Source organism: Neomonachus schauinslandi, chromosome 12, assembly GCF_002201575.2.
Source record: "Neomonachus schauinslandi chromosome 12, ASM220157v2, whole genome shotgun sequence".
Taxonomy (NCBI): Eukaryota; Metazoa; Chordata; class Mammalia; order Carnivora; family Phocidae; genus Neomonachus; species Neomonachus schauinslandi.
In genome coordinates, this window is record NC_058414.1 from 10519041 (window position 1) to 10543586 (window position 24546).

General features: G+C 42.8%; 1 protein-coding gene across 1 annotated transcript; it reads left to right on the top strand.

Annotated features, from left to right (window-relative positions):
- The first annotated feature begins 3077 nt into the window (after positions 1 to 3077).
- On the top strand, positions 3078 to 6303 carry C12H7orf25 (chromosome 12 C7orf25 homolog). Its single transcript, XM_021703706.2, has 2 exons — positions 3078 to 3149; positions 4111 to 6303. Exon 2 carries the CDS (start codon positions 4132 to 4134, stop codon positions 5395 to 5397), a length of 1266 nt encoding a protein of 421 aa, XP_021559381.1. The 5' UTR covers positions 3078 to 3149; positions 4111 to 4131; the 3' UTR covers positions 5398 to 6303.
- Positions 6304 to 24546: the final 18243 nt, after the last annotated feature.

Genomic DNA, 24546 nt, shown 5'->3' on the forward strand with positions numbered 1-24546 from the left:
TGATCTTTATAATTATCAAGTGCTGGTTCACTGGGCTCTGGGTGATAAGGAGGATCAAAGGAGTTTTCATCTGTTCAGTGATGTTCATGGACAAAAACCGCCAACTCAATCCTTAATCTCACCTCTTTATCAGATATCCAGGTGAGTAATAGCTTTCTAAGCATGAACACATTTTAAAAATTGGATAATTTGGGGGCACCTGGGTGGTTCAGTCGTTAAGCGTCTGCCTTCAGCTCAGGTAATGATCCCAGGGTCCTGGGATTGAGCCCCGCATCAGGCTCCCTGCTCGGCGGGAAGCCTGCTTCTCCATCTCCCACTCCCCCTGCTTGTGTTCCTGTTCTCGCTGTGTCTGTCAAATAAATAAAATCTTTAAAAAAAAAAAAGATAATTTTAACACTTCATTTGAGGCCATGCCCCTGAGTTTCATTACTTTTAACTTTTTTAGGTATTCCAGCAGGTACTCTCCTCCATATTTTAAGTAGTAGGCTTATACAGTTAACTCTGGATTCTTGAAGGATAGCCACTATATAAACTTTATATTCTGCAAGATGAGAATTTAGAACTCTTGTATCATCTTCACTTTCTGTCTCAGTTTAATTAGATCACAATGTTCAGTTTAAAAGTTTTTATTATGGCTTTGTAAGTATACTGTTATTATATTTCTTAAATAATTTTCCTGGAGATGATAATTGCTTCACTTCTTCGTATTCTGTGTAGCTGTCACCAGTTCTTCCCAGATTCCCGCAACAGGATTGTAAAACCTTTTGCATACTGTTTTCCTCAGTATATCGTGTCAAGTGAGTTTCACGGTTCTCTCCCTAATCTCTCCCTAATCCTAATCCCTAACCTTTCCTCCCCTCCAAACACCTCCAGAAGTTTCTCTCTTGGAACCCTCTTTCTGCTCTGCTCCAGGCTAGTTGCAGGTTTGAAACTATATTCTCAGTTGGTTGGGTTTTAAAAATTCTAGGTTAGAAACAGTCTCCACATTTTGTAGGCATTACTCCTAGATTCCTGTGTTGCTGATGAGAAACCTAATGCTGTTGTGTATGTGTGCCAAATCCTTTCTTTATAACTTTTTTCCCCCTCTGCAGTTAGGACCTTTTATTTGCAACATCCTGAAATTTCACAGTGATGTGTCCTTTTCTGTGGGTTTCTTAACATTGTGCTGAGCATTCAGTAGGCCCTTTCACTGTAGAAACTAAAATCTTTCAGTTTTGGTAAATTTCCTAGTGTTTGAGAAATTTCCTTTTTGTTTCTGCTGTATTTTTTTACCTGTCTTTATTGTACATTCTAGTACAGTTTTACCCACCTTTTCCTACTCTTACTGATATTTTGAAACTGGGGATATCATTTTTAATTTTGAAAAACTTTTGTATACTCTCAGCTCCCCTTAAAGAAGTTCTAAAATCCTCATGTTTCATGAAAGAAATACCTTTTATCTGAGGATGCTAGTTATAGAATACTTTTAAAAACCATTTTGTTCTGCTTTCTGGTTTCCTTCAATTCCAAACAGAAAAATGTTTGGAAGTGCTGTGTTTGTGAGTCCCAAATCTACTTACTGGGGGATGTTGCTGTAAACCATTGCTCTATGGTCTTTCATTTGCTCCCGTTCTCCAGAGAAAAATAGGGCTTGGGGAGAGAAGTGTCAGCATTCTGGGAGGGGCAGAGAAGGAACTAATAATAGTTATTTCACATTCCACAGAAAACTGTTACTCTTCATAATGTGTCTGGAACCCCTGACTCCCTTCCTCCCTTCCCATGCCTTCAGCATGGTAAACTCTATAGTTTTTTGCCGGGGGAAGGATAGCTAACTGCTCAGCTGCGCTGGACCTGAGAGAGGACTTGGATGTTTGTTCTTACAGACTTTGTAAGCAGTGCCCATTTTCAGTTCTGCCTCACTGCTCCCCTCCCTTCTCTACGTTCTAGGTACCTGCAGTTCCAAAGCCTTTCTGGGGTTCTGCTTTGTGAGTCACTTGCTGCAGACACTTTTCTCCACTGTGCAAACCCCTCCATTTACAGAGAGGCTGCCTGATTTAAATAACCTCTTTGTGGTGGACTTAGCTTTAAAATATATCTACCTTTTACTTTGTGAAGAGGATTAAATAAGTTAATATGTGAAAAGCACTTAGAATAATGCCTGCCATAAAATAAGCATTGAAGAAGTGTTACTGTTCTTTGTCTTCCAAAAATGTGTTGACATCTCATGCAGTCATTCCTTGTTCTTGTTACTTTTGTGGGTTTATTCCTTTTCCTTTCCTAAGGCTGTCAAGTAAGGTTTGGGAGTAGACGTACATAGGATTGTTAATTTGAAGTCCTTTTTTTTAAATTTTTAAAAATTAGCTTTACTTTATCAAAAGTCCTAATCTTTTGGTTGACTTTGGACACTCTTACTAGGCTAATATAAGTTTCTTCCTCAGAAGCCATTCGATCATTTGTCCTCCAGAAAGGCAGCACATCTCTGGTACTACACTTTCTATGGAGAGCCCAGAATCGCGCAGTAGAAAGTGCTTTGGCTTGGAATCAGGAGTCCCGCCTCTAGCACATAACACCTCTGAAACCTTTGACAAGCTTTCTACCTGTTTCCTCTTCTATTAAAACGAGCTGAAAATTTTTCCAAGACAACCACTGCCTGCCACTCGGTAGGGGTTTGAGCTTGACAGCAGAAATAAGGTAGTTGGGCGCAACCGGGAGATACTCTCCACCAAAATGCACGACTTCCGCCCCAGGAAAAGTCCAAACCGAGCCTAAGGGCTAGGGCTCGGGGTCAGCCTGCCCGGGACCGAGTGGCCGGCGCCCTACTGGGAGTGATGCCCGGCCCCGAGAGCTCCACCTCTGCTTCCCCCGGGCGAAGTGGCCGCGAATTCGCTGTCTCTCCCGCTGCGAGAGTGGGAGAAGCCGGGTGCCCTCAACAAACATGGCGGCCGCGTTAGCGTCAGCCACGCTCGGGAGGCCACGCTGCCGCCTGGGACTCGCGGACTCGGCGTCACCCGGCGCGGGGCCACGTGACGCAGGAGGCTCCCGAGGCGGCGGCGCTCGCGCGGGCTGAGCCCCGGCTAGAGTAGGGTGGGGTCTGCCCGGCGAGGTTTCCCGGCGGGTCCCGGCCTCGCGCGCGCACGTGCCTGCTCGCGCTCGCGGTCCTGGCGCTGCCGGTGAGGAGCCGGGGAGGCGGAGGGAGGGAGCGGGACGCCACTTCCGAGGCCGGGAGGGGGCTGGGCCGGCCGGCCGGCCTGGCCGGGAGGGGGCCGGCTGCGGGCCGCCGCGCGCCCCCGGTCCTGGCCTCCACAGCCAGCGCTGGTCCCTGGGGCTGTTTGCGCCCGAGTCTGCGTGGCCGGGCCCAGCTGTGCGGGCGGACCCGGTACGGCTGCAGGGCCCGATGCCCGCCCGGAAGGCCCCGCCGACCTCCAGGTCGCCGCGGGCTGCCCTCGCGGGCTCTAGTTCACCTTCGGGCTTTTCCTTCGTGCGAGTTGGTGGGCCCCTCCGGTCTTTTAAAATGTACTGGGTTGACGTCAAATGCAGGAACGAGGCCGTCTTGATTCCGTGGCGGGTGTACCGTGTGCCCGTGGGACAGCACGAGGCAGGCGGGTAAAGGAGACCCGCTCACGAAGGAGGAAAGGGTTAGAAAGGCTTCGAGTGGTCATTTGAGGAGACACTTTTCGTTTGGACAGTTTGCTGACCAGCTAGTCTGTGCGGATATTTTTAGTTTAATCACGTTCTCTCCACTTTCCGAGCCTTTTATTAAAATTGTTGTACAACCAAACAGTAAAGCAGCTGATAAGGGGATTCCTTATGTAGTAGGTTGCCGAACTCCTGCATTTTATCCTGACCCGGGACATGTTGGACATGACCTTCAAACTGAAGAGATAAAGGTCTAAAAAGTGTGTCAGAATCCAACATACCAAAAGAAGAGCTCAGAAATATAGGGATCATCCTTTCCTTAGTTGTCACAGGAGGGAGTCACTCCAAAATCAGCCATGCAGAAGTCCAGGTTCATAGATTCAGCCTTCATAAGCTGTGTTGCTAGATTGAAGTTTAATAATCCTCAGTGAAGAATTGATTGCCATGATTTTTGAGGACTGTTTCGATTTGCCTTCTTTTTTTTTTTTCCCATAGGAAAGGAATAATGCTGTCAGCATGTCTGCACACTCCATGCTCTGTGAACGAATCGCCATAGCCAAGGAACTGATCAAGAGAGCAGAATCACTTTCTAGATCAAGAAAAGGTGGCATAGAAGGTGGTGCAAAGCTGTGCAGCAAATTGAAGGCAGAATTAAAATTCCTGCAGAAAGTAGAAGCCGGGAAAGTAGCTATTAAGGAATCCCATTTACAGAGCACTAATCTGACACACCTAAGAGCCATTGTGGAATCAGCAGAAAACCTGGAAGAAGTTGTTAGTGTTCTTCATGTCTTTGGTTACACAGATACCTTGGGAGAAAAGCAGACCCTTGTGGTGGATGTAGTTGCAAATGGTGGTCATACTTGGGTGAAAGCCATTGGCCGAAAGGCTGAAGCTCTCCATAACATTTGGCTGGGCAGGGGCCAGTATGGTGACAAAAGTATCATTGAACAGGCTGAAGACTTCCTCCAGGCCAGTCACCAGCAGCCTGTGCAGTATAGCAACCCTCACATCATCTTTGCATTTTACAACAGCGTCTCCAGCCCCATGGCAGAGAAGCTCAAAGAAATGGGCATTTCTGTGAGAGGAGACATAGTGGCAGTTAACTCTCTGTTAGATCACCCTGAAGAGCTCCAGCCGAGTGAGAGTGAGTCGGATGACGAGGGCCCTGAACTTTTGCAGGTGACCAGAGTGGACCGAGAAAATATCCTAGCAAGTGTTGCGTTTCCAACGGAAATTAAGGTCGATGTGTGCAAAAGAATAAATCTGGACATTACTACTTTAATCACATATGTATCTGCCCTCAGCTATGGAGGCTGCCACTTTATCTTCAAAGAGAAAGTGCTTACGGAACAAGCAGAGCAAGAGAGGAAAGAGCAGGTTTTACCACAGCTGGAGGCATTTATGAAGGACAAGGAGTTGTTTGCTTGTGAATCTGCTGTCAAGGACTTTCAGTCTATTCTAGATACCTTAGGAGGACCTGGGGAGAGAGAGAGGGCCACTATGCTAATTAAACAAATTAATGTGGTGCCAGATCAGCCTTCTGAGCGTGCCTTGAGACTAGTGGCCAGTTCAAAAATCAATAGCCGCTCATTAACAATTTTTGGGACGGGAGACACTCTAAAAGCCATCACCATGACTGCCAATAGTGGTTTTGTCAGAGCTGCCAACAACCAGGGTGTTAAGTTTAGTGTGTTTATCCATCAGCCCAGAGCACTTACTGAGAGCAAAGAGGCTCTAGCCACCCCCTTACCAAAAGACTACACAACTGACAATGAACACTAATGGTATCCTTTAAATATTGTCATGGAAAACCAAAGGCTGGGTCCTCCCATCTTAAATGGGGAGGGGGAAAAAGGTCTATAGTAAAAATAATACTTAGAACTCTTAAACCAGTAGAGTTGATTGTGTGTGTCATCTATAAAATATATAACCTAAAGTAGAAAAAGCACAAGAGACAAGCTTATTTATCAAACTGCCTACATTACAGCGATTAAGAACAGAACTACATCTATATAAAGCTTTTAGCTGTGTTGCAGTACTTTTATTTGATTCAGTAGGGCAGCAACCCCCTAGTGGTAATCAGCATTTCATGGGGTAGGGCTACACTGCGTCTCGCATTAAATATCTGGAGAAAACTGAAGCTTGTTTTTCGTTATATTGGTTCATCTGTTCATGTGGGTCGAGGCTGGGAAATTTATAATTAGTTTTTGGTTATAAAGTTATGGCCGTTATTAATGAAAAGAAACTTTCTTGATTGCTATACGTCAGGCATACTCTGGTGGGTGCGTTTACGAAGAGTACGTTAATATAGAAGAAAATAAAGTGAATACTGGTCATGTGAGTCCCATGAACCTATGTATACACCTTTGTGAAAAGAAAGAGCAGTCCCATTACTATACACCTGGGACGTTTAATGTAAAATATTTGAATAAATTGTAAAAGAATTAGAGAAAACATTTGAAAGGAATTCAAATTTTACTTTTAAGTACAAATGGGACTTTTAAGTACAAAAGGGACTTGCCAAAAGTCCCTTATGGCAAGGATTTGACTTACAAATACTGCCTTTACTCTTCCTTTTGCAAGTGGCAGGTAACAACTTGACAACTGCATTACTTCACTCTGTGAAATGGTGGTAGGAGGTTCCATGCCTGTTGCATGACACAAATCGTAATGAAAAATAAATTTTTATGTCCATGTTGCCTTAGGTGCTTTATTTGCAACAAAGCAAAACAGATTAGCAAAGGAGATACGTATTGACTGTATTTTAAAAATTGGGACATTAGGTCTTAGCGCTTAAGTATTAATGTGTAGGAGCCGGTATTAGAACACGTTGCCACAGCTTGACCTCGTTCTTTTGTGCCAACTTTACTGTTTTATGAGAAGGGAACTCAGTTTCCAGCCACAGTGTTTGTTGGCGGGGGCGGGGGCGGGGGTGGAATTTGGTTGTAGGATGTCCATGAACACTGCAATGAAATGCAGAAGTAAACTTGGGGATGTTTCACTTGGGAGAGATTCCATTATTAGAACACAGTTCCTAGGGGAAAAGGCTCTGATTGGGATTCCAATTTAGTAAAGAGAGGTGGATTTAACTTGTGTTGCACCTGAAATTGTATAGTGTTAAAAATTGGGCTTAGGCCTTTTTGAGCACCTATTAAGATACTAAGGTGCTTCGTACTGAGCATTTAATAATTTGGTCTAAAAATGAATAATTGGTCTTTGCTCTAAGGAATTCTTAGTCTGATACGGAGTTGAACAGCAACTGAAGTATAATTTATTGAGTGTTGTCATGTGCCAGGCACAGTGCGAAGGGCTGAGCTTTCAGGGACTAGCAGGAAAAAGGTAGATTTCTATCCCTTTCCACGATGAATTAATACCGAAGAACTTGAATCTTTGCCAACCAGAATACATACAGCCACAGCAGTCTCAGAAGAGACTGATTTCTGAAGTGGCCATAGCTGTGGTTCTCTCATGATCATTTTCCTTTCCTAGACATTCAGTGATTGCAGTTGCTAACAATATAATCAGTGCAAGCAGTAGATACGGACGTGGTGGGGCACTGGATCCTGGAACATAAAGTAAGGAGTGGTGCCTTCTCTAGAAACACACACATGACCTGCATGTATCCTAGACCCGCCACAGCTGACCAAAATTTATATATATATGCGCGCATATACACAAAGGTAAAATATAAATAATAAAAGAATTAGCAAAGTTAAGAGAATTATTAAATACCAGTTAAAAACTGTCAAGTCCAAGGAATCACGGTTTTAAAGCAAAGCGAATGTCCGGAAGATTACGAACGTGAAGATGTGTAATGTAGAAGCTATGATTAAGACCAAGAATTGGAAGTGGTGGGTGAAAGAAAAAGCATGTCAAAAATCCTCATCTTATTTAGAAGGGAGTCAACAGCAACTCTGTGATTTTTGCCATTGAAAAATAGCGCAATATAATTTGAGGTGTCAAACAGGAAATGTGACTGATGGTACAAGTTAAACCAAGCTGACTCGCTTTCAAGTGAAGGGTGAGTTTGGAGAATAAATGCAGTTCATATAGGGAAAGACAAGTCAAAGGAATTCTCAAGGAAGCATAAAAACCAGAAAGCATAAAATAAGAGACATAGAAGACCAAAGAGGATATAAAATAGCTGGGGAGAAGATAAATTATTACAGGGAAATATACTGTATATACTGTTTGGGTAAATTTGGAAATCTCCATGACATAGGGATTAGAATTAAATAGAAAGCCTAAATAACCAATAACCATTGAAAAAAATTGTTGAAGTTATTCAATAATGACCTCCAAAAAGATGTCCAGGCCCAGTTAGCTTCATTAGATAAGTTTTTGCTTACTTCTAAATATCAAATAATGCTTTTGCTCTAAAAAGTAGTATGGAGCGCGACACCATAAGCAGGGTGGACAGTATTCAACATGGTAGCTGGGGTGTTCTCTTCACAGTCCCACCCCTGTCCTCAGAGGAGAACTCTGGCCTGCTCCTGCTTGAGGACAGAGCCTTAGTGGAGGACTGGAGCCCGTTCGTGTAATAGTAGCCTGGTCACCTCAGATCATTACTGTATCGGGAATGTTTTCAAATTCATTTTATGGAATATAAGCATAGTTCTGATACTAAAACCTGACATCGTGTCCTAAAAAGAAAGCTGCAATAAAATTTCAGGTTAAGAATATATGCACAAACATCCCAGTTCAAATAGAGCCCAGGCAGAGAATACCTCACCCTGTGGGGATTTTGTTTCCCAGAGGATGAAAGGCAGAGATGAGTCCCCAACCTTAATCCTGGGGATTTGGGGATTAGCCTCCATGCTGGGATAGAATCAGAGACATAAGGCTTGCTTGAGACGAGGTAATCCCAAGACCCCTGCACAAAGCCAGAACCTTTGAAAATCTGCGGCTCCCGTGAAAGAAGACCTTGCAAACATCGCCCAGGGAGACAGCAAGGAGATTAGACTCTAGTGACTCTGAGTGGAAGAAAATGAGAGAAATCAAGCCCAGCCCGTGCTTTGCATGGGTTTAGAGTCCAAATTCTGTTAGTAGCTTTTGAGGGAAGACTCAGTTATGTGAAATTAGTATAAAAATTGTCCCAGGCAAGTACTGTCCTTCAGACACCTGACAGAAACATACAGGGCATCATTCTGGACTTGGGGACACTTCAGTTTCCCAAGCCTCACAGAGCCCAGTGGGATAAAAACTGCTTGGCAGAGCTTTTCAGTGAGACATGGTAAAAACATATGAAGAAACCCGCCATGAGTCAGCTCCTCAGGATTGGAGTCTTCGATGTGTTCCACATGTATCTTCTGAAAAAAAATGTATGTTCTGACCCATGTATGTTCTGAAAAAAAAAAATAATTCAGAGTGGCAGATGGAGGCTAAAATACCACTTGCAACAAAACATTGCATATAGCTAAGTTGGAGAATGTGGTTTCAATCTGCAGAAAGAGAGCAGGACCCCAGGGTTCCGTAGACGCTACCTACCTAGTCCCAGGTAGTGCTGGCCATGTGACAGGGGAGCTTGTCCCCTGCAGAGCTGCAGAGAACACCTCACCCATGGGAAGCTTGTTCCCAAGGGGAAAAAGGACCGAGATGAGCCATCCATCCCAGGCAGTCCTCTCAGATTTGGTGATCACAAAAATGACTCTTTATTCCCATAGCAGAAAAGGGACAGAAGTGTACTGGTGTGGGAGGGAGAGAGCCCCCACTCCCCCCCCCCACATCATGGAAATCACACTAGGAAAAAGGCATTTCTGTCTCCACGTAAATAAAAAATGATTACAGAACATAAGCTAGAGAGAGCAGTAGGCAAACAGGGCTTCTAGAAATAGGAAAACTATCAGTAAAAAAAAAAACAAACTGAGAAATAAACTTTTTAAGAGTTGATTAGACAAAACTAAAGCAAAGATTCTGAACTGAAATATAGATCTTAGTAAATTTCCCAGAATTCAGCAAAAAGGTGAAATGATGGAAAACATGAGAGGATGACACGGAGGACACCTAGAAAGGTCCAGCAAGGGTCACAGCAGATACGGCTGGCACTCTGAGCCAGGTCCCCGTTCTCCCTTCCTCTACCTGCCTGTCCTGTAGAGAATGGAAACCCTCATTTCCCTGTTCATGCCTTTATCCAGAAGTGCCCGAATTCCTTGCTAAGGAGACAGAAGTGGACCCCTGTTCGTCCGCCTCCTCCTCATGCCTTCTTCCTGGTCAGTGTGGGTGACGGCAAGGCTCGCTTGCAGGAAAATTATAGCTAATAAGCGTCAAGGAGATGGTAGAACTGGGGAAATCGCCATGTTGCCGTTCTAAATTAAATAACTTTACGAGATGAGAGAAAAGCCAACGGAATCTTGTAGACTTTGGTACCGACTGCATATGCTTTCTTCAAGATTTGTTGCTGTGTGAAAAAAATAAAACCCCCATGTGTTGAAGCCACTTTGGCTTTTTCAGTTACCTGTAGTTGAAATATTTCTAACTGAAGTTAAGGTCGGGCAGAATTTCCTTCTTTTTTTTTTTAACGATTTTATTTATTCATTTGAGACACAGAGATACAGAGAGAGAGAGAGGGAGAGAGCATGAGCAGGGGGAGGAGCAGAGGCAGAGGGAGAAGCAGGCTCCCCGCTGAGCCAGGAGCCCGATGTGGGGCTCGATCCCAGGACCCTGGGACCATGACCTGAGCCGAAGGCAGACGCTTAACCATCCGAGCCACCCAGGCGCCCTGATTTCCTTCTTTTTTATGACTAAATAATCTTCCATTGTATGTCAGTGTGCCACGTTTTCTTGATTCATTCATCCCTAGAGGGACACTCAGGTTGTTTCTGTGTCTTGGCCATTGTCAAAACTGCTGCTCGCTATGAGCATGGGGGTGCAGATATATTTGCAAGCTGATTTCTTTCTGATAAATACCCAGAGGTGAAATTGCTGGAACACATGGAAGTTCTGCGTTTTATTTTTATCTCTTGAGGACGCTCCATACTGTTTTCCACAGTGGCTGCAGCAGGTGTGCCCTCCCACCAGCAGTGCACCATGGGTCCCTCTTCTCCTCATCCTCACCAGCACGTGTTATCTCTTGTCTTCTTGATGGTTGCCGTTCTGACAGGTGTGAGGTGATGGCTCGCTGTGGTTTGATTCCTGAGCTTAGAGGAAAAGTCTGTAGCTTTTCACCTTTGAGTAGGATGTTGCCTGTGGGCTTGACATATAGGGCCTGTATTATGTTGAGGTACAGTCCCTCCACACTCAGTTTTCTGAGAGTTTTTAATCATGAATGAATGTTGAAATTTGTCAGATGCTTGTTCTGCATCTATTGAGGTAATCATGTGATTTTCATTCTTCATTTTGTTAATGGGGCATATCACATTGATTGACTTGTGGATGTTAGACTATCCTTGCATCCCTGAATCCCCCACTTAATCATGGTGTGTAATCCTTTTAAGGTATCGTTGAATTTGGTTTGCTATATTTTGTTGAAGATTTTTAGCTTTTGGCTTGTAATTTCCTTTCCTTGCAATGTTTTGGTATCAGGAGAACGCTGGCTTCGTAGGATGTGTTTGGAAGTGTTCCCTCCTCTTTAGTTTTTTGGAAGAGTATGGGGATTGGTATTAATTCTTCTTTGAATATTTGCTAGAAGTCACCAATGAAGCCATCTGGTCCTGGATTTTTCTTTGTCAGGAGGTTTTTGATTACTTATTCAGTCACCTTATTAGTAATTGATCTGTTCAGATTTTCTATTTCTTCATTAATCAGTCTTGGTAGGTTATATGTTTCTAGGAATTTTCCCCATTTTTTCTAGACTGATCAATTTGTTGGTGTATAATTGTTAGTCTTTATGATCGTATGTGTTTCTGTAGTATCAGTTGTAATGTCTCTTCTTTCATTTCTAATTCATTTATTTGAGTTCTCTTTTTTTTCATGGCAAGTCTAGCTAAAGGCATGTATATTTTGCTTAACTTTTCAAAAACCCACCTTAGTCTCATTATTCTTTTCTGTTGTCTTTTTAGGGTCTGTTGATTCTGCTCTGATCTTTCTTACTTCCTTCTTTCTGCTAACTTTGGGCTTAGTTGGTTCTTCTTTTTAGGTTGTTTATTTCTCGTTTCACAATTCAAGGGTTATCTCTTCTGGTGTCGAATAGGTAGATGCAGTTTCTTTAATATATTGTGCCACGTGTGTCTGTGGGGGGGCGGTGCGTATGTGTGTATGTTTGTTCTGGATCCCTCTAATTCTTCAGGGTTAGCACATTTTAGTAGGGCCATTATCAATAGCTTCTCCCTTCCTTCCTTCATCATCAGATTCTCTCTCCAAGCGATTCCACAGCCTTGCTCTCTCCCAAACTCAGTGCCTGCTCAGCACTGCTGCTTCAAGTAAGGAGGACTTTCCAAGTCTTTTCTTTTTGATTCTGCTATTTGCAGCCCTCAGACCCTCCTGGTCTCAGATTGGCTCTTCATAGCTCCCAGTTCTAGTGCTGCCCTCTGCTTTTGGGAATGGAACCTTTTTGTTTTTCTCTTGGGTCTCTTTCCCCCAGGACCCTCTCACCTCTCTGCTTTTCCATGAAGTTTCTGCCAGATCTGCTAGTCTTAGATGTGTATTTCCCCCATTCATTTCTAAAGTGATATTTATGTTCTTCTCTGTATTATAATTATGCTGTAGGAAGAGGTTGTGAGTGTTTTATTTGCTCTCCTTTCTGTTCCATATGGTTTAGAGGAGAACATTTAGTGAAAATGACAGCAAGGCTGTCACTAATTGCTTAATAGCCCTCCACTGAACAGATATATCATAATTTTTATGAACTTCTTTACAATCTATTGAGGGACTTTTAGGAAGTCTGTAGTACTTTGCTATCATAAACATGTCCAACTGAAAAAAATATGTTCTGAAAAAAATATGTCCAACACTAGGGCTCTTGTTGTGTAATTTGTTTTCTAAACCAAGAAATTTGCAAATAGGATGCTAAGACAACAGGACTGTCTTGTTGAACCTGGCTGTCCTGGGCATATTGGACTCCACCTTGCACAGCATATGAATTCCTAACAATAGAAGTAAAGTATTGAATGTTATGTGCCTGTACGTTTTACAATTTACTGCCAAATTGCACTCCAATAAATGTCACCAATTTATAATTGCAGAAATTATTTGCAAAAGTGTCTTTAACCTACATTCTCACCAATGCTGAGTATCATACAAACTTTAGAAAATTTTAATAAATACGATAAAAAAGATTTCATTATCTAAAAGAAAGTGTATTTAATTGTGAGTCAGGTTGCTGATAGGTTTATTTGCCATTTACACTTCCCTTGCTCTGAATTGCTTAATATGTTTTGAGCATTCCTATTTCTGTTTCTTTATTGATTTATAGGTGCTTTTTGTATAAGAAGGAAATTAGTTTTTTATGTGTTATGTATTGCTAAATCTCCTGGTTTGCCATTTTTTTTGTTGTTGTTGTTGTTACTGAGAAAATGCTGTTATGTTTATCAAACACCATTGCCTTTTTGCTCCTGAGCACACAGTTGAACCACATTTTTTCAGCCTCCTCTGAAGTTAGATGGGGCCATAGAACATGGGTAGAAGTGAAATACGCCACTGCCACGTTTGGCTTTCAACCTTCTTGCCTAATTCTTCACATTCTTTTTCTCATCTCTGGCCAGATACAAAAGAAACTAGTGGAGGATTCTGAGTCTGTGGGTCGGTGAAGGTACCAGATAAAACAAACTGGGTTCATGATGTCCACGGTGTTGAAAAAGAAATAACGGGCCCCAAATGGAGTCACTAGTGCTAAGCCTCGTATCAGTAAACCAAGATTTAATACCCTTAACCTAATTGCAGCTTCAACCTCTTTCAGGATGTAACCTCTAACCAGTGAGCCTGGAATTACCCATTCCGCACTAGTGAGATCATCTACCCAGTAGACCCTTTCTATTCCCCCGAGGAGGGTGACCTTGCCTGAAACAATGCATTCTTTGCTAATAACTTCCTTTTTCTGCCCCTTTCCACCTTTTTAAAAAAAATATTTATTAATTTGAGAGAGAGAGCACGAGTGGGATGAGGGATAGAGGGAGAGTGAGAAGCAGACTCCCCTGCTGAGCAGGGAGCCTGACACAGGGCTCTATCCCAGGACCCGGGGTCATGATTAACCAGCTGAGCCAGTCAGGTGCCTCCCTCTGCCCCTTTCCACCTTTAAAAACCTTTCCTTTCCTGCAGCTCAGCAGAGCTCCTTCTTATTACTAGATGGGATGCTTCACAATTCATGAATCATTGAATAAAGCCAATTTGATCTTTAAATTTACTCAGGTGGATTTTTGTTTTTTAACAATGGTGAGCAGCATCTACCTGCTTACCTCCATTGTATGGTGATTTGAGCAAAAAATAAAAAACTGATAATCCACTAATGAATATACCCTTTGCTTTAATTGATGGTATTTTTTTGTCTTGGAGATGTTTTGCATTTCATACAAATTATTAGTCTCTCTTCCTTCCTGGATTCTGCATCAGACTTGAAAAGGCTTTCTGAAAGTCCTATTGTAGGATTGCCAGTTTCCATTTCCATAAATAATATATGGCAGTGCTTAACTCCCTATAGCCTTACCAGAATTAGGCCTCTTTAATTTTTTCAGTTGTTAAAAAAAAATGAAATCCCATTTATTTGATTACCAGTGAGTCTGGGATTCTTTATATATGTTTAACGGTCATTGTGTTTCTGCCATAAATTGCTTGTTAATTGCTTCTCTCTCTCAACTGATTGATTTTATTGATCTTTTCATTGATTTATAAAATCTTTATATAAATTAAGGATTATACCAGTTATCTATTGTTATGTAACAAACTATTCCACAATTTGGTGGCTTAACATAATCACCATTTTATTGTATCTTATGATTTTATAGGTTAGGAATTCAAGCAGGGCTTGCCTCTGTGATTCTTCTCTTCCAAGTGGCGTTGCCTGGGGTCACTCAGAGGTGCTTAGCTGGAGGACCCACAACGGCTCTGCTCACAAGGCTGTCACCTTGGCAGGGATGACTGGAAGGCCATGCTCAGCCAGCCCCTCTCCCTCTTCACGTGGTCTCTCCAGCAGGGTAGTTGAACTTTTTATGTTGCAACTTAGGGATCCAAGCGAGAGTGTTCCAAGAGACAGGAAGTGAAACCTAAGGTCTCTTAAGGCCCAGCTAGGCCCAGAAACCAGTATAGCGTTTTCCCTATTCTAGCGGTTAAAGCAGCACCCGTGGCTCACTTCAGTGGGAGGCGAATAGGGCCCAGCACTTGATGGAAAGCCTTTTATAAAATTTGTGGGCATTTTAAATCCATCATGAGGATTCAAACCTTTTCCCGTTAAATACATTGCAGATATCGTTTCCTGATTTTTTTTTTTTTTTTTTTTTTTTTTGTTTTTTCGGTTTTTTAATGGGGGGTTTTTTTTTTCTTTTTTTTTTTTTGGTTACACAGATATGTTAAATTTTTATGTAATAAAATATGTTGGTTTTTTATTTTTCATTATGGCTTCTGGATTTTATGTCATGTTGAGAAAGGCCTTCTCCATCCAAAATTATTTTTTAAAAATTCCCCTATACATCTTTCTGGTGTTTGGTTTTATTTTAGTGTGCATATATTTGATATATATGTAACTTACATATGAAGTCAGAACCTATAAAATATTTTCCAAAATAAAATGAGTATCAATCTTTTAGCTCTTTTTATTCAATTATATTATTGCTCCATGAACAAAATTCTATTTTGTGCTTCCATATTATACTAATAGCATTTTAGATGTACCTCAACATAATTTTGAGGACCAGCCCTCAGAAATGAGCTCTACGCATAGATGTTTAAAGTATTCTGCTACACAGTTGAAAACTATTTTTTTTAAAGATTTTATTTATTTGAGATAGAGCGAGAGTGAGAAAGAGAGTGAGAGCATGAGTAGGGTGGGGGGCAGAGGGAGAAGGAGAAGCAGGCTCTCCACTGAGCAGGGAGCCTCACACAGGGCTCCATCCCAGGACAAGGACAGACTCTGAAGGCAGACACTTAACTGACTGAGCCACCCAGGTGCCCCTAAACTGTTGAAAACTATTTTAAGAGCATTTCCACTGGCTATAACTGAATTGTGCTTCCATTTTTTTCTCCATTGCTGAACTCCATTCAGTTTTTCGGGGTATTACCTTCACACTTCATTGTATTTTGAAAGATTCTTTGGATGTGATCTGTTCTTTTCTCTCTTTCCAGAGTTTTGGCTGATTGTTTGGGTCATCTTAAGAAGAAAGCAATTACAGATGTCACTATAAAAGATTTTTCAACTTGGATGTTAAGATTACCTCAGGAGACAAACACTTTTACCACAAAACATTTCATTTTAGGAAAGACTTTTTTTGTACCTCCAACTAAAGATATGTAAACAGAAGGGTCATACAAAATGACTATAGATCCAAACTAAAATTAATTTCAAAAAAAATTTTTTTTTGGTGGACGACTGTATATGCCAGCGAACTCTAGTGCAAACACAACACACACCCACAACACAGACATACGCAGTGTATGTATACACACACACACACACCTGTATGTATATATTTTGCATAGTGTTCTCCCTGTAAATAAAAAAGCAAAATGAAATTTTTTTTCTGCAAAAGTTTCTTCAAAGAATCTCTGCTAAAGAAAATAATTGTCCATAACTTCTGAATTAAGGGTGGAATTCTTTTGGAGTGGTGTGTGCGTGGAGAGAGCAGTCAAGGTGGGCAGAGGGTTGTGGTTCCTAAATCTCTTGCTCAGAAGACAAAGCAAAGAGCTTTGAAGGCTTCTTTTCCTGGGATATTTCGCAGTGGATGAAAAAAGAATTCTCAGCCAGTAGGGCTTCCTTAGAAGATGAAGATGGTGCTAATAGCTACAATATTACTAACAATAGCAATATCAATGACAACAAAAATGTCCTCTCCTCTCCGAGCCTAACAGTCACAGAGTGAACTAAATAAATTACTTTAAAGATTTTTTTTTTTTATTCATTTGAGACACAGAGACACACACAGAGAGAGAGCATGAACAGGGGGAGAGGGAGAAGCAGGCTTCCCGCTGAGCAGGGAGCCCGATGCGGGGCTCGATCCCAGGACCCTGAGATCATGACCTGAGCCAAAGGCAGATGCTTAACGACTGAGCCACCCAGGTGCCCCTAAATAAGTTATTTTAAATTTCAATTCTAGCTCCATTATTTTCAGTTTTTCTTTTTCTTAAAAAAAAAAAAAAGCACAGAGGTGGTTTAAGATTTGATGATCTTATATTAATCTCTGAGGATGCACTAGTCATTCGGGAGACCCCCTGGTGTGAAAGACACTGTTCTCCGTGCCAGGAATGCAAAGGTGAATGAGATTGTCTTGGTTCTGGTCCGCATGGAGCTTTCTGTATATCCCGATAATTATAGTCTCAGGACTAACATGCAAGATACACTGATTAGCCTTAATATGGAATTTATAAATCCAGGCTGAATGAATTGCCATCAGTTTGGTCAGAAAGTCAGGATACTTAAGAATCAGTTTGCTACGTGAATGTTTTCCTATCTCTGGTGCAAGTAGGAATGCTGGAAATAAAAAGGACTTTGCAGATCATGTTTGCCCAACCCACCACTGAGGTGAAAACAGGGTTCTAGAGAAATGAGTAAGAGAGACGGAATTCCGGTTTGCTAATTACCAGCTCCTCCCACTGGGGGGCAGCACCACGCAATGGTTCAGACCTTGGGAGCTGCACAGGCCTGGATTTCATTCCTCAGTTGGCACCTTGCGTGAGCCCTGGGCAAAGAACTTAACCTCACCAAGCTTTAGTTTCCTTAACTGTAAAGTAAGAAGAGTACTTATTTTATAGGATTGTTATGAGGATTTAAATGAAATAAGATACTGTATGCACAGCATTTAAAACAGTAACCATCAGTTCTTACGATCATACTTCCTATACCTTTTATATATAATTGCCCTTAATTTTTGTGCTACTTATAGGTGGTTGGCGCCCCTAACCTCCGCGATGTTCAAGGGTTAACTGTACTCCCCTTTCCTTAACTCCTGGTAGTGATTCTGGCGATAATTCAGACATGGCCAGTGGAAGATCTTGTGAGGCTTGAGATTGGCACTCCATGACCACACAGCTCCCCAAACAGGGTCCTAATGAGTTTTAATGAGGGCTATTGTCCTTTTCTGTGATGAAGAGCACATTGGCCTGGGATCTTTTCTGTATGTCTCTGTGTATTTGGGGGTACAGGGGTATGGAGTGGAGGGGAGCATGGGACCTTTGTGGGCAGGCAAACTGTATGTGGGGGGGCAGTTTCAAAGCTGGTGGCAAACAATTCGATGGTGTTCCCCAGATTCAAGACCATTCATTTACACGTGTGCTGCTTGCTAGCTGTTCAACGAGTTCTGGGATTTTCCTCTACCCACCACCACACATGAACCCTCTGGTGGGCGTGGTGGGAAAGAGGATGCAGCCCCTTCTCAGCTGTGCCACCCAGAGGAAGCATGCAGAGCTACCGTGGCATCTAGTTAAGATGAGCTTAAAGTTCTTGTCTTTATCATTCGTCCTCAACTTATAAACCGCCTGAAATCCTTTTTTGAATCAAAGTGGTGATACAAGTAAAATAAGCTCCTACTAAATATTCTGTGATTTTAATATCCATCAATTTATTATTCAAAGGCACGTATGACAAAAAGAGTGAATCACACAGTGTCGTCAGCGAGCATTTTTAGATGTGATGTGTGATTCCATGTTCCATATTTTACCACGAACAGTACAAAGGAATTGAAAATATTTGGCGAATAGGCTAATTTGGGATGGAGGGAGCCACCTCACCGTATTTATATTCTTTGTGTCATTTTCTGACTTTGTCATCGGTTCTATTTGCTCCATTATTAATACCACCATCTGGTGAGATTCTAGCCCTCTTGGCCTTTCTTCTGTTGAAGATTCTTGTGATCTTAGTCTATAAAAGCAAAACAAATGGGTAACGTGTGAGTTGGGACCAGAAAGTGAATTTAGTTCTGCCTGCTTAAGAGGGTACCTGTGCCTTCTCTGCTGTGCCTCTTTCTCTTTCAATTTTGCACAATGCGTATTGAACTAAGGGAACTTACTCTTCCTGCATAATTCTTAGAATAAAGAACATTGGTTCAAAAGAAAAAAAAATTGACAGTAGGACAAGGTTACAGTCCTGAAGAAAATCCTGCTGGAAGAAAATCAAATGGGAGATGCTAATGGATCCTATTCCTTTTTGAATTTCTGAGATCTGAGGCAGGCTATGGCTTGGCTACCACAGACGGGTTGTTCTTATTTCCACATTTATCAAGGGTGATAGGATGGGAGCCACGCGGAGTAAATGGTGCACGAGTGAAGAGGGAAAACCAACAAAAATAGGCTAATAGAAACAAAAGCAAAATTTGAACTGGGAAGTCAACCAAGTGTCTCTGTGTCCAGTCAGGGAGCAGAATGTGGTTACAGGCAATGGAATCCTCAAGTGGGTCTGTGGTTGGTGCTTCACCCAACTTAGTAACACTGCTGGCGCCTGGTGCCTGGGTTGCTTACTCGACTGGTTTCCTCAGTAGAGACGGCAGATGGCCCCTCTGTGGTTGCTTTGTTTTCCACTGGCGCTGTAACCACAGCCTAGTCATCCATGGAGCCTTGGCTAGCTGGAGTAGTCATTTCTTCTGTAAGCAGTGGACTTAGGGTCTTAGGTGGCAAAGTTTAAGATAACTGAAAAATAACAACCGTGATAACAACTATAAGGACAACGAATGAAATGTGGCTCTGTGTTCGATTGTTTTCTCCATTCTGCTGAGGTTATCCTATTTTTTAAAAAAAGATTTTATTTATTTATTTGACAGAGAGAGACACAGCGAGAGAGGGAACACAAGCAGGGGGAGAGGGAGAGGGAGAAGAAGGCTTCCTGCAGGGCGGGGAGCCCGATGCAGGGCTTGATCCCTGGACGCTGGGTTCATGACCTGAGCCCAAGGCAGACGCGTCACCGACTGAGCCACCCAGGCGCCCCAAGTTTATCCTATTTTTAAATCAAGGCAATTAAATAATAGAAAGGGGACAATGACAAAGTATTTCAGGAAAAGTTTGCTTTCACTTCAAAATCGTGCCTGCATCACAATGGTCCAGTTAATGTAAGCCCTCCTCCACTCTTGTTCATAAGGATTGTTTTTGGCCTCTAACTGTTGGTACAAGTGATCAGATCATCAGGTATGGAAAATAATGAATTCACCACATTTGTACCTCGTAAGGCATTTTATATGATAAATCAAGGCATTGTCTGTCCATAAAATCGGCACTTGTATTTGAACGTGTCCTAGGAAGGGAAATAATCTTTCCTAACCCAGCATAGTTAATTCCCAAAATAATTTGCCCTACCACCCTTGCTTTTCCTGGTTCAAATCTATTCAGACAGTGGTTTAGGTGACTGGAATGTTCTGTGGATGACTAAGCACAGAACACTCCAGTCCCTAAACCACTTCCTCATCTCAGGAAGGTGTGGTCTACGTACACAGTCCAAAGGCAGGTATGGGATCAGGGTGGAAGATCACAGGTTATGCTATTACAGGTCTAGAACAGACAGTCGGTGAAATTATGGTCACACCAGGGACTGAGAGCAAGTTGTTGAATAGGAGCATCTGATTTTACATGTGAGCATTGAAAAGGAGATAGTAATTGTTATCGTGCAATTTAATATTGATTGCAGTAAATGGTTATAATAACTAAGTCTAATTAACACATACCCACCTGTAATTCTAAAATGCACATATGCAGTTTATTGCACTGCTGATGGGGGATAGGTTTCCAAAGCAAACTAGTAAAATGCGAAACGGGAGAAAGCGACCAGGATGTTCCGGGCACCGTGCCAGAGCCTCTTCTGTCTCATTTACTCCTGACAAAAGCTCTGTGAATTGTTACACTTACCCATTTTTTACAGATGGCAAAACTGATGCCCAGGGAGGCAACTCACTTGCCCAGTGGAGCCTGAAGCCCAGGCTAAGTACAAAGGCCAATGCTAATATTTTAAGAATTAAGGGTAGCCACCTGTTTTCAGTCACTCTAACGGTGGTCTCTACTTGATAACGCAGGAGGTGCTCCTTGCAATATTTTAAAATATGCTCAAAAGAAAGCGAAGATGTCTGGCAGCCCAAAGTCAACTAGAGGGTAGAAGCACCACATTTTTTAAAGGACTCCAACATAAATTCATTTGTTCTGAAAATATGAGCCTCACTAAAGGGTTCCCTAAAGGAAATTAAAAATTCAAGTTCAAATTTGGGAGGATGCAACCTCAGATGCCAGGCTGGAGGCATTAAAGCCACCAAATGTAGGCGAGAGGGGTGACCTTGCCCAGCAGCTGATAATTATAAGCCCTGCATTTGGATCACAATGTCTGTGACTTCTGTCAGCCCAGGCCTTGATTAGTCGTCCACCTTTCTCTCCGTGTTTCCTTGGTGGGGCATGGAGGAACCACCTCCAAATGCATCCTGGGAGGATGTGTCCAGAAGGCAGAGGTATGAGGGAGATAGATGAGGTGTATCTTCTGAGCTCACCCTCCATTCCCACTGCTTCTCTACATTGGATATTTTTCTCAGATCTAGTTAATAATTTCTCCTGCCTTAGTACCATTCCTGAGGCCACCCGGGGTCTGGGCCCTCTCCAGGACCTGGGCTCACTCTCCTGTGTGCCACGCCCCTCTGCCCTTCCTGGGTCTTTGTTGGACTTGTAGCCTTTGTAACCTGAGTGGCCCGACGGCCCAGGCTCAGAGGCATGCCGCGCTGTAGGAAGCGCAGGCCAATGGGCAGAAGTCGTGAGCGAGGACATTGACGGGGTTCAGTGTTTCAACTCTGGAAGCACTTGGAGTATCTCCTTAGGACCCTTCCCATTTTACCACAACCCCCAAAGGATAGGCTCTTTCATTTTTCAAGCACCACCCTCGTCCTCCTCTTCCACCATTTCTCCACACCCACCCCGCATTCTTTCTCGGTCCCACCCTCTTTCTCTATGTGCTCGTCCTCTTCTTGCTGCCTTCTGCAGGAACTGGTCTTGTGTGGCAGACCTTCTCGGCTTAGCCAAGGGGCGTCTGGTGAGAGTGGGTGCAGTGCGGATAAGGGCTTAGGGGACAAGAGGCTGACAAGCACATGACTCTCTGAGGCAGATAAGAGTTGGGCAGACTGTGAACGCCCCCCCCGGGGCTAATGAATTCATTAACAAAGGCCTGTTGGCAAAGCCATTGTGCTCCTTTCCTAGCTTGGCACTGACCTCACCCTGTGGCTGTCCTGCTGTCCTGTTGGGTGAACTATGGTCAGGGCAGGGCTGGGGAGCAGAGGTATGGAGTGCGCCATCTTGCCCCCTCTGTACCCCACACAGGGCCAAGCCTTTTCTAGCATAAATGGTTATTGGGCAGCTTTTCTCTGCTAGTTTCGTTTGTGTGGGCAAATCTGGACTTTGAAATGAGGTTATCAAAATAACCTACTTCCAATACCCATCGGATAGAGCACCTCAAAGTAAAGCCAAATTTTTGTTCTGATTACAAAAGCTTAAAAATGAAAGCTTCACAGAAATATGTAACATAAGACCTTGAAAGGTCTTTGTCAACCATTTGGTTATACACCCACCCCAATATGTTCATGTCATGTGCTATGTCATCGTTATAAATGAGGGGAATACTACAGATATCGCTGAGGAATCTCAACCCAACCTCCAATTAAAGTGCATATATCTTGGGCATTAATTATGTCAGTTCCAAAAACCTGTCTTCAGCCATCCCAGGGCAAAGGGCCAATTTTTTCACACACACACACAAAATGTTTTGCTTTGTTTTGTTTCTGTAGAAATGTACCTTTTCTCTTTCTAGATCAGGTTTTTGCATTATGTAAATAGAATAGTTTTTGGAGGAATTCACCATTGTGTGGTGCTGACTGAAGGCCCTGTGTATGTCTCTTTTATCTCCAAGATAAAGAGGCCTGAACAAGGATAAAGCAAGAGCCTTTCTAAGGACAGAGCCTACCCCCTCCCCCAGAACCAGTGCTGCACATTTCTGAAAGTTTTTTTAGTTTTCGTTCCTTGAAATTTCAGGATGCTGTTAAGGATTTAGAAACAGTCTGGTCCAGTCTTTAAGTAGCAATACATTTCCATAAAATATACAATATTAATAAATAGGCATTAGACAAGGAGCTGAAATCCTAGATTCTCTGCTTTGTCACAAACATGAAAGAAATTCACGAGAATTCTAAATTGAGAAAAGAATCATTGTCCTACCAAAATAATTTCTGGTCTCTTTGCTGAAACTTTTGTTTTCTGTTCCGTTCAATGTTTCTGTCACAGCCCGTGAGATTGTTACTGATCATGTACTTTCTGTCAGAGAAACCTCCTCCTCATGGAGATTATTCAGGACGTTTTTAAATAAACAAAAGGGAAGTCAAAAGGGCCTGAAGACAGGGGATGTGAAATGGCTCACCAATTAGCCATCTGGGTTAGATGTTCAGGAAATGTGAGTGAGGGGATTTGGTTTATGAGCACTTTATTTTTCCTTTGAAAGATTATTGTTGACTTCAACAAGCCCTAATGTGCATCTGATCCCTCTACAAGGTCTCAACTGTTGGGGGGTTTCTGTTGCTCTGTAGACATAATAGTAACCTCTTAATCCTTTGATTGGAGATGTCCCTGCTCTGACCAGCCTGCTGGCTCCATCGAAAGGTTTCACATTTCTCTTTCTTCTAGGCCCATCTTGCACCTGGGAAAATACACACAACCTACATCCCGGAGCGTCCTACCAACAGCTTTCTTATCACAATATTTTAGTAAGGTGTCTGAGGAATCAGACACAGCAGCCCCAGATGCTCACCTACTAGTGAACCCGAGACGCTCACTGTGTCCCCTGGCCCCTCAGGCTCCCTCCCGTCTGAGTCACGGACAGGAGCCAGGCCGGATGTCTGAGCGGCCTCGGTAAGAACTTCACCAGGGAGCCTGCTGGCCACTGTCTGTCCTCATTGTCCCAAACTCCATAGCCCTGCTCTAGCATGTCACTGGTCTTAACGGGGACTGCTTTGGGAAAGGAGACGAGCAAATATTCCTCTGATGCATCTTCCCTTTCTCTGTTCTCTTGTCTGCATCCATCAGGTCTCTTCTGTCACATGACATTGTTACCCTTTAGGGCTCTTCCTTTTAGGGGCTCTGAAGCGTCTTCCCAAAGCTCCTTGAGAGTAGTGTCTGCTCCCCGGGGGGCTGTGCGTCTTCCCCTGGACTTGGTTCATTTCTGAGCGAGCGGGACAGAGAAGGACAGCCACACCAGACGTTAGGGATGGTGCTGTTAGCAGGCGTGGGGGCCACATGTCCACGTGCCGAAGTGCTCAGTGCTGTGGAACTCAGTCTTGGTGAGGAAGTGGAGTCTCTGGGCTGACGAGTGACAAACCCACAGCGACGGGGTCCTTATCACGCTGCTGGGACGGGGGACCAGCTCTCCTAATTCCTGTCCACTTCCGTTCCCACCTTCTACAAAGACAGCTCTGCTGGAAACAGATACAACCAGGCAGGATGGGAACATGAGTGGTACAGAGAATTTTGAGTTAAAAACACATTTATGCTTCAGAAATGATGAAAATATACATGTGTCTTTAGATCAGGAAATCCACCAAGAATTTAACACTTCACCAACTGACGTGACTTTCTATGACTTGACATATATATCCATGCAAGGGTTTGTTTTTCTAAGAATGAGCTAGGGTTTGTTTCTACCATAGATAATCCCTGGGAAGATAACTTTTCTATAGTCTCTTAATTATAGGCTTCTACCACTCTGACAATTTCTAAATTCCCCGTCATATTTTAAAGCATTATAATATTCCTGTTTTTGAAAATCCAAATTTGGAGCTTTGGCTCTAAAAGTGCCCTTGTTTTACTTGTTTTAGCTAGCTTTCACAGATAACAGGCATTAACATATATTTTAGTATA

Bases quoted from the DNA above. Each gene is read 5' to 3' on its own strand.
- C12H7orf25 (XM_021703706.2), top strand. From the start codon at position 4,132: ATGTCTGCACACTCCATGCTCTGTGAACGAATCGCCATAGCCAAGGAA.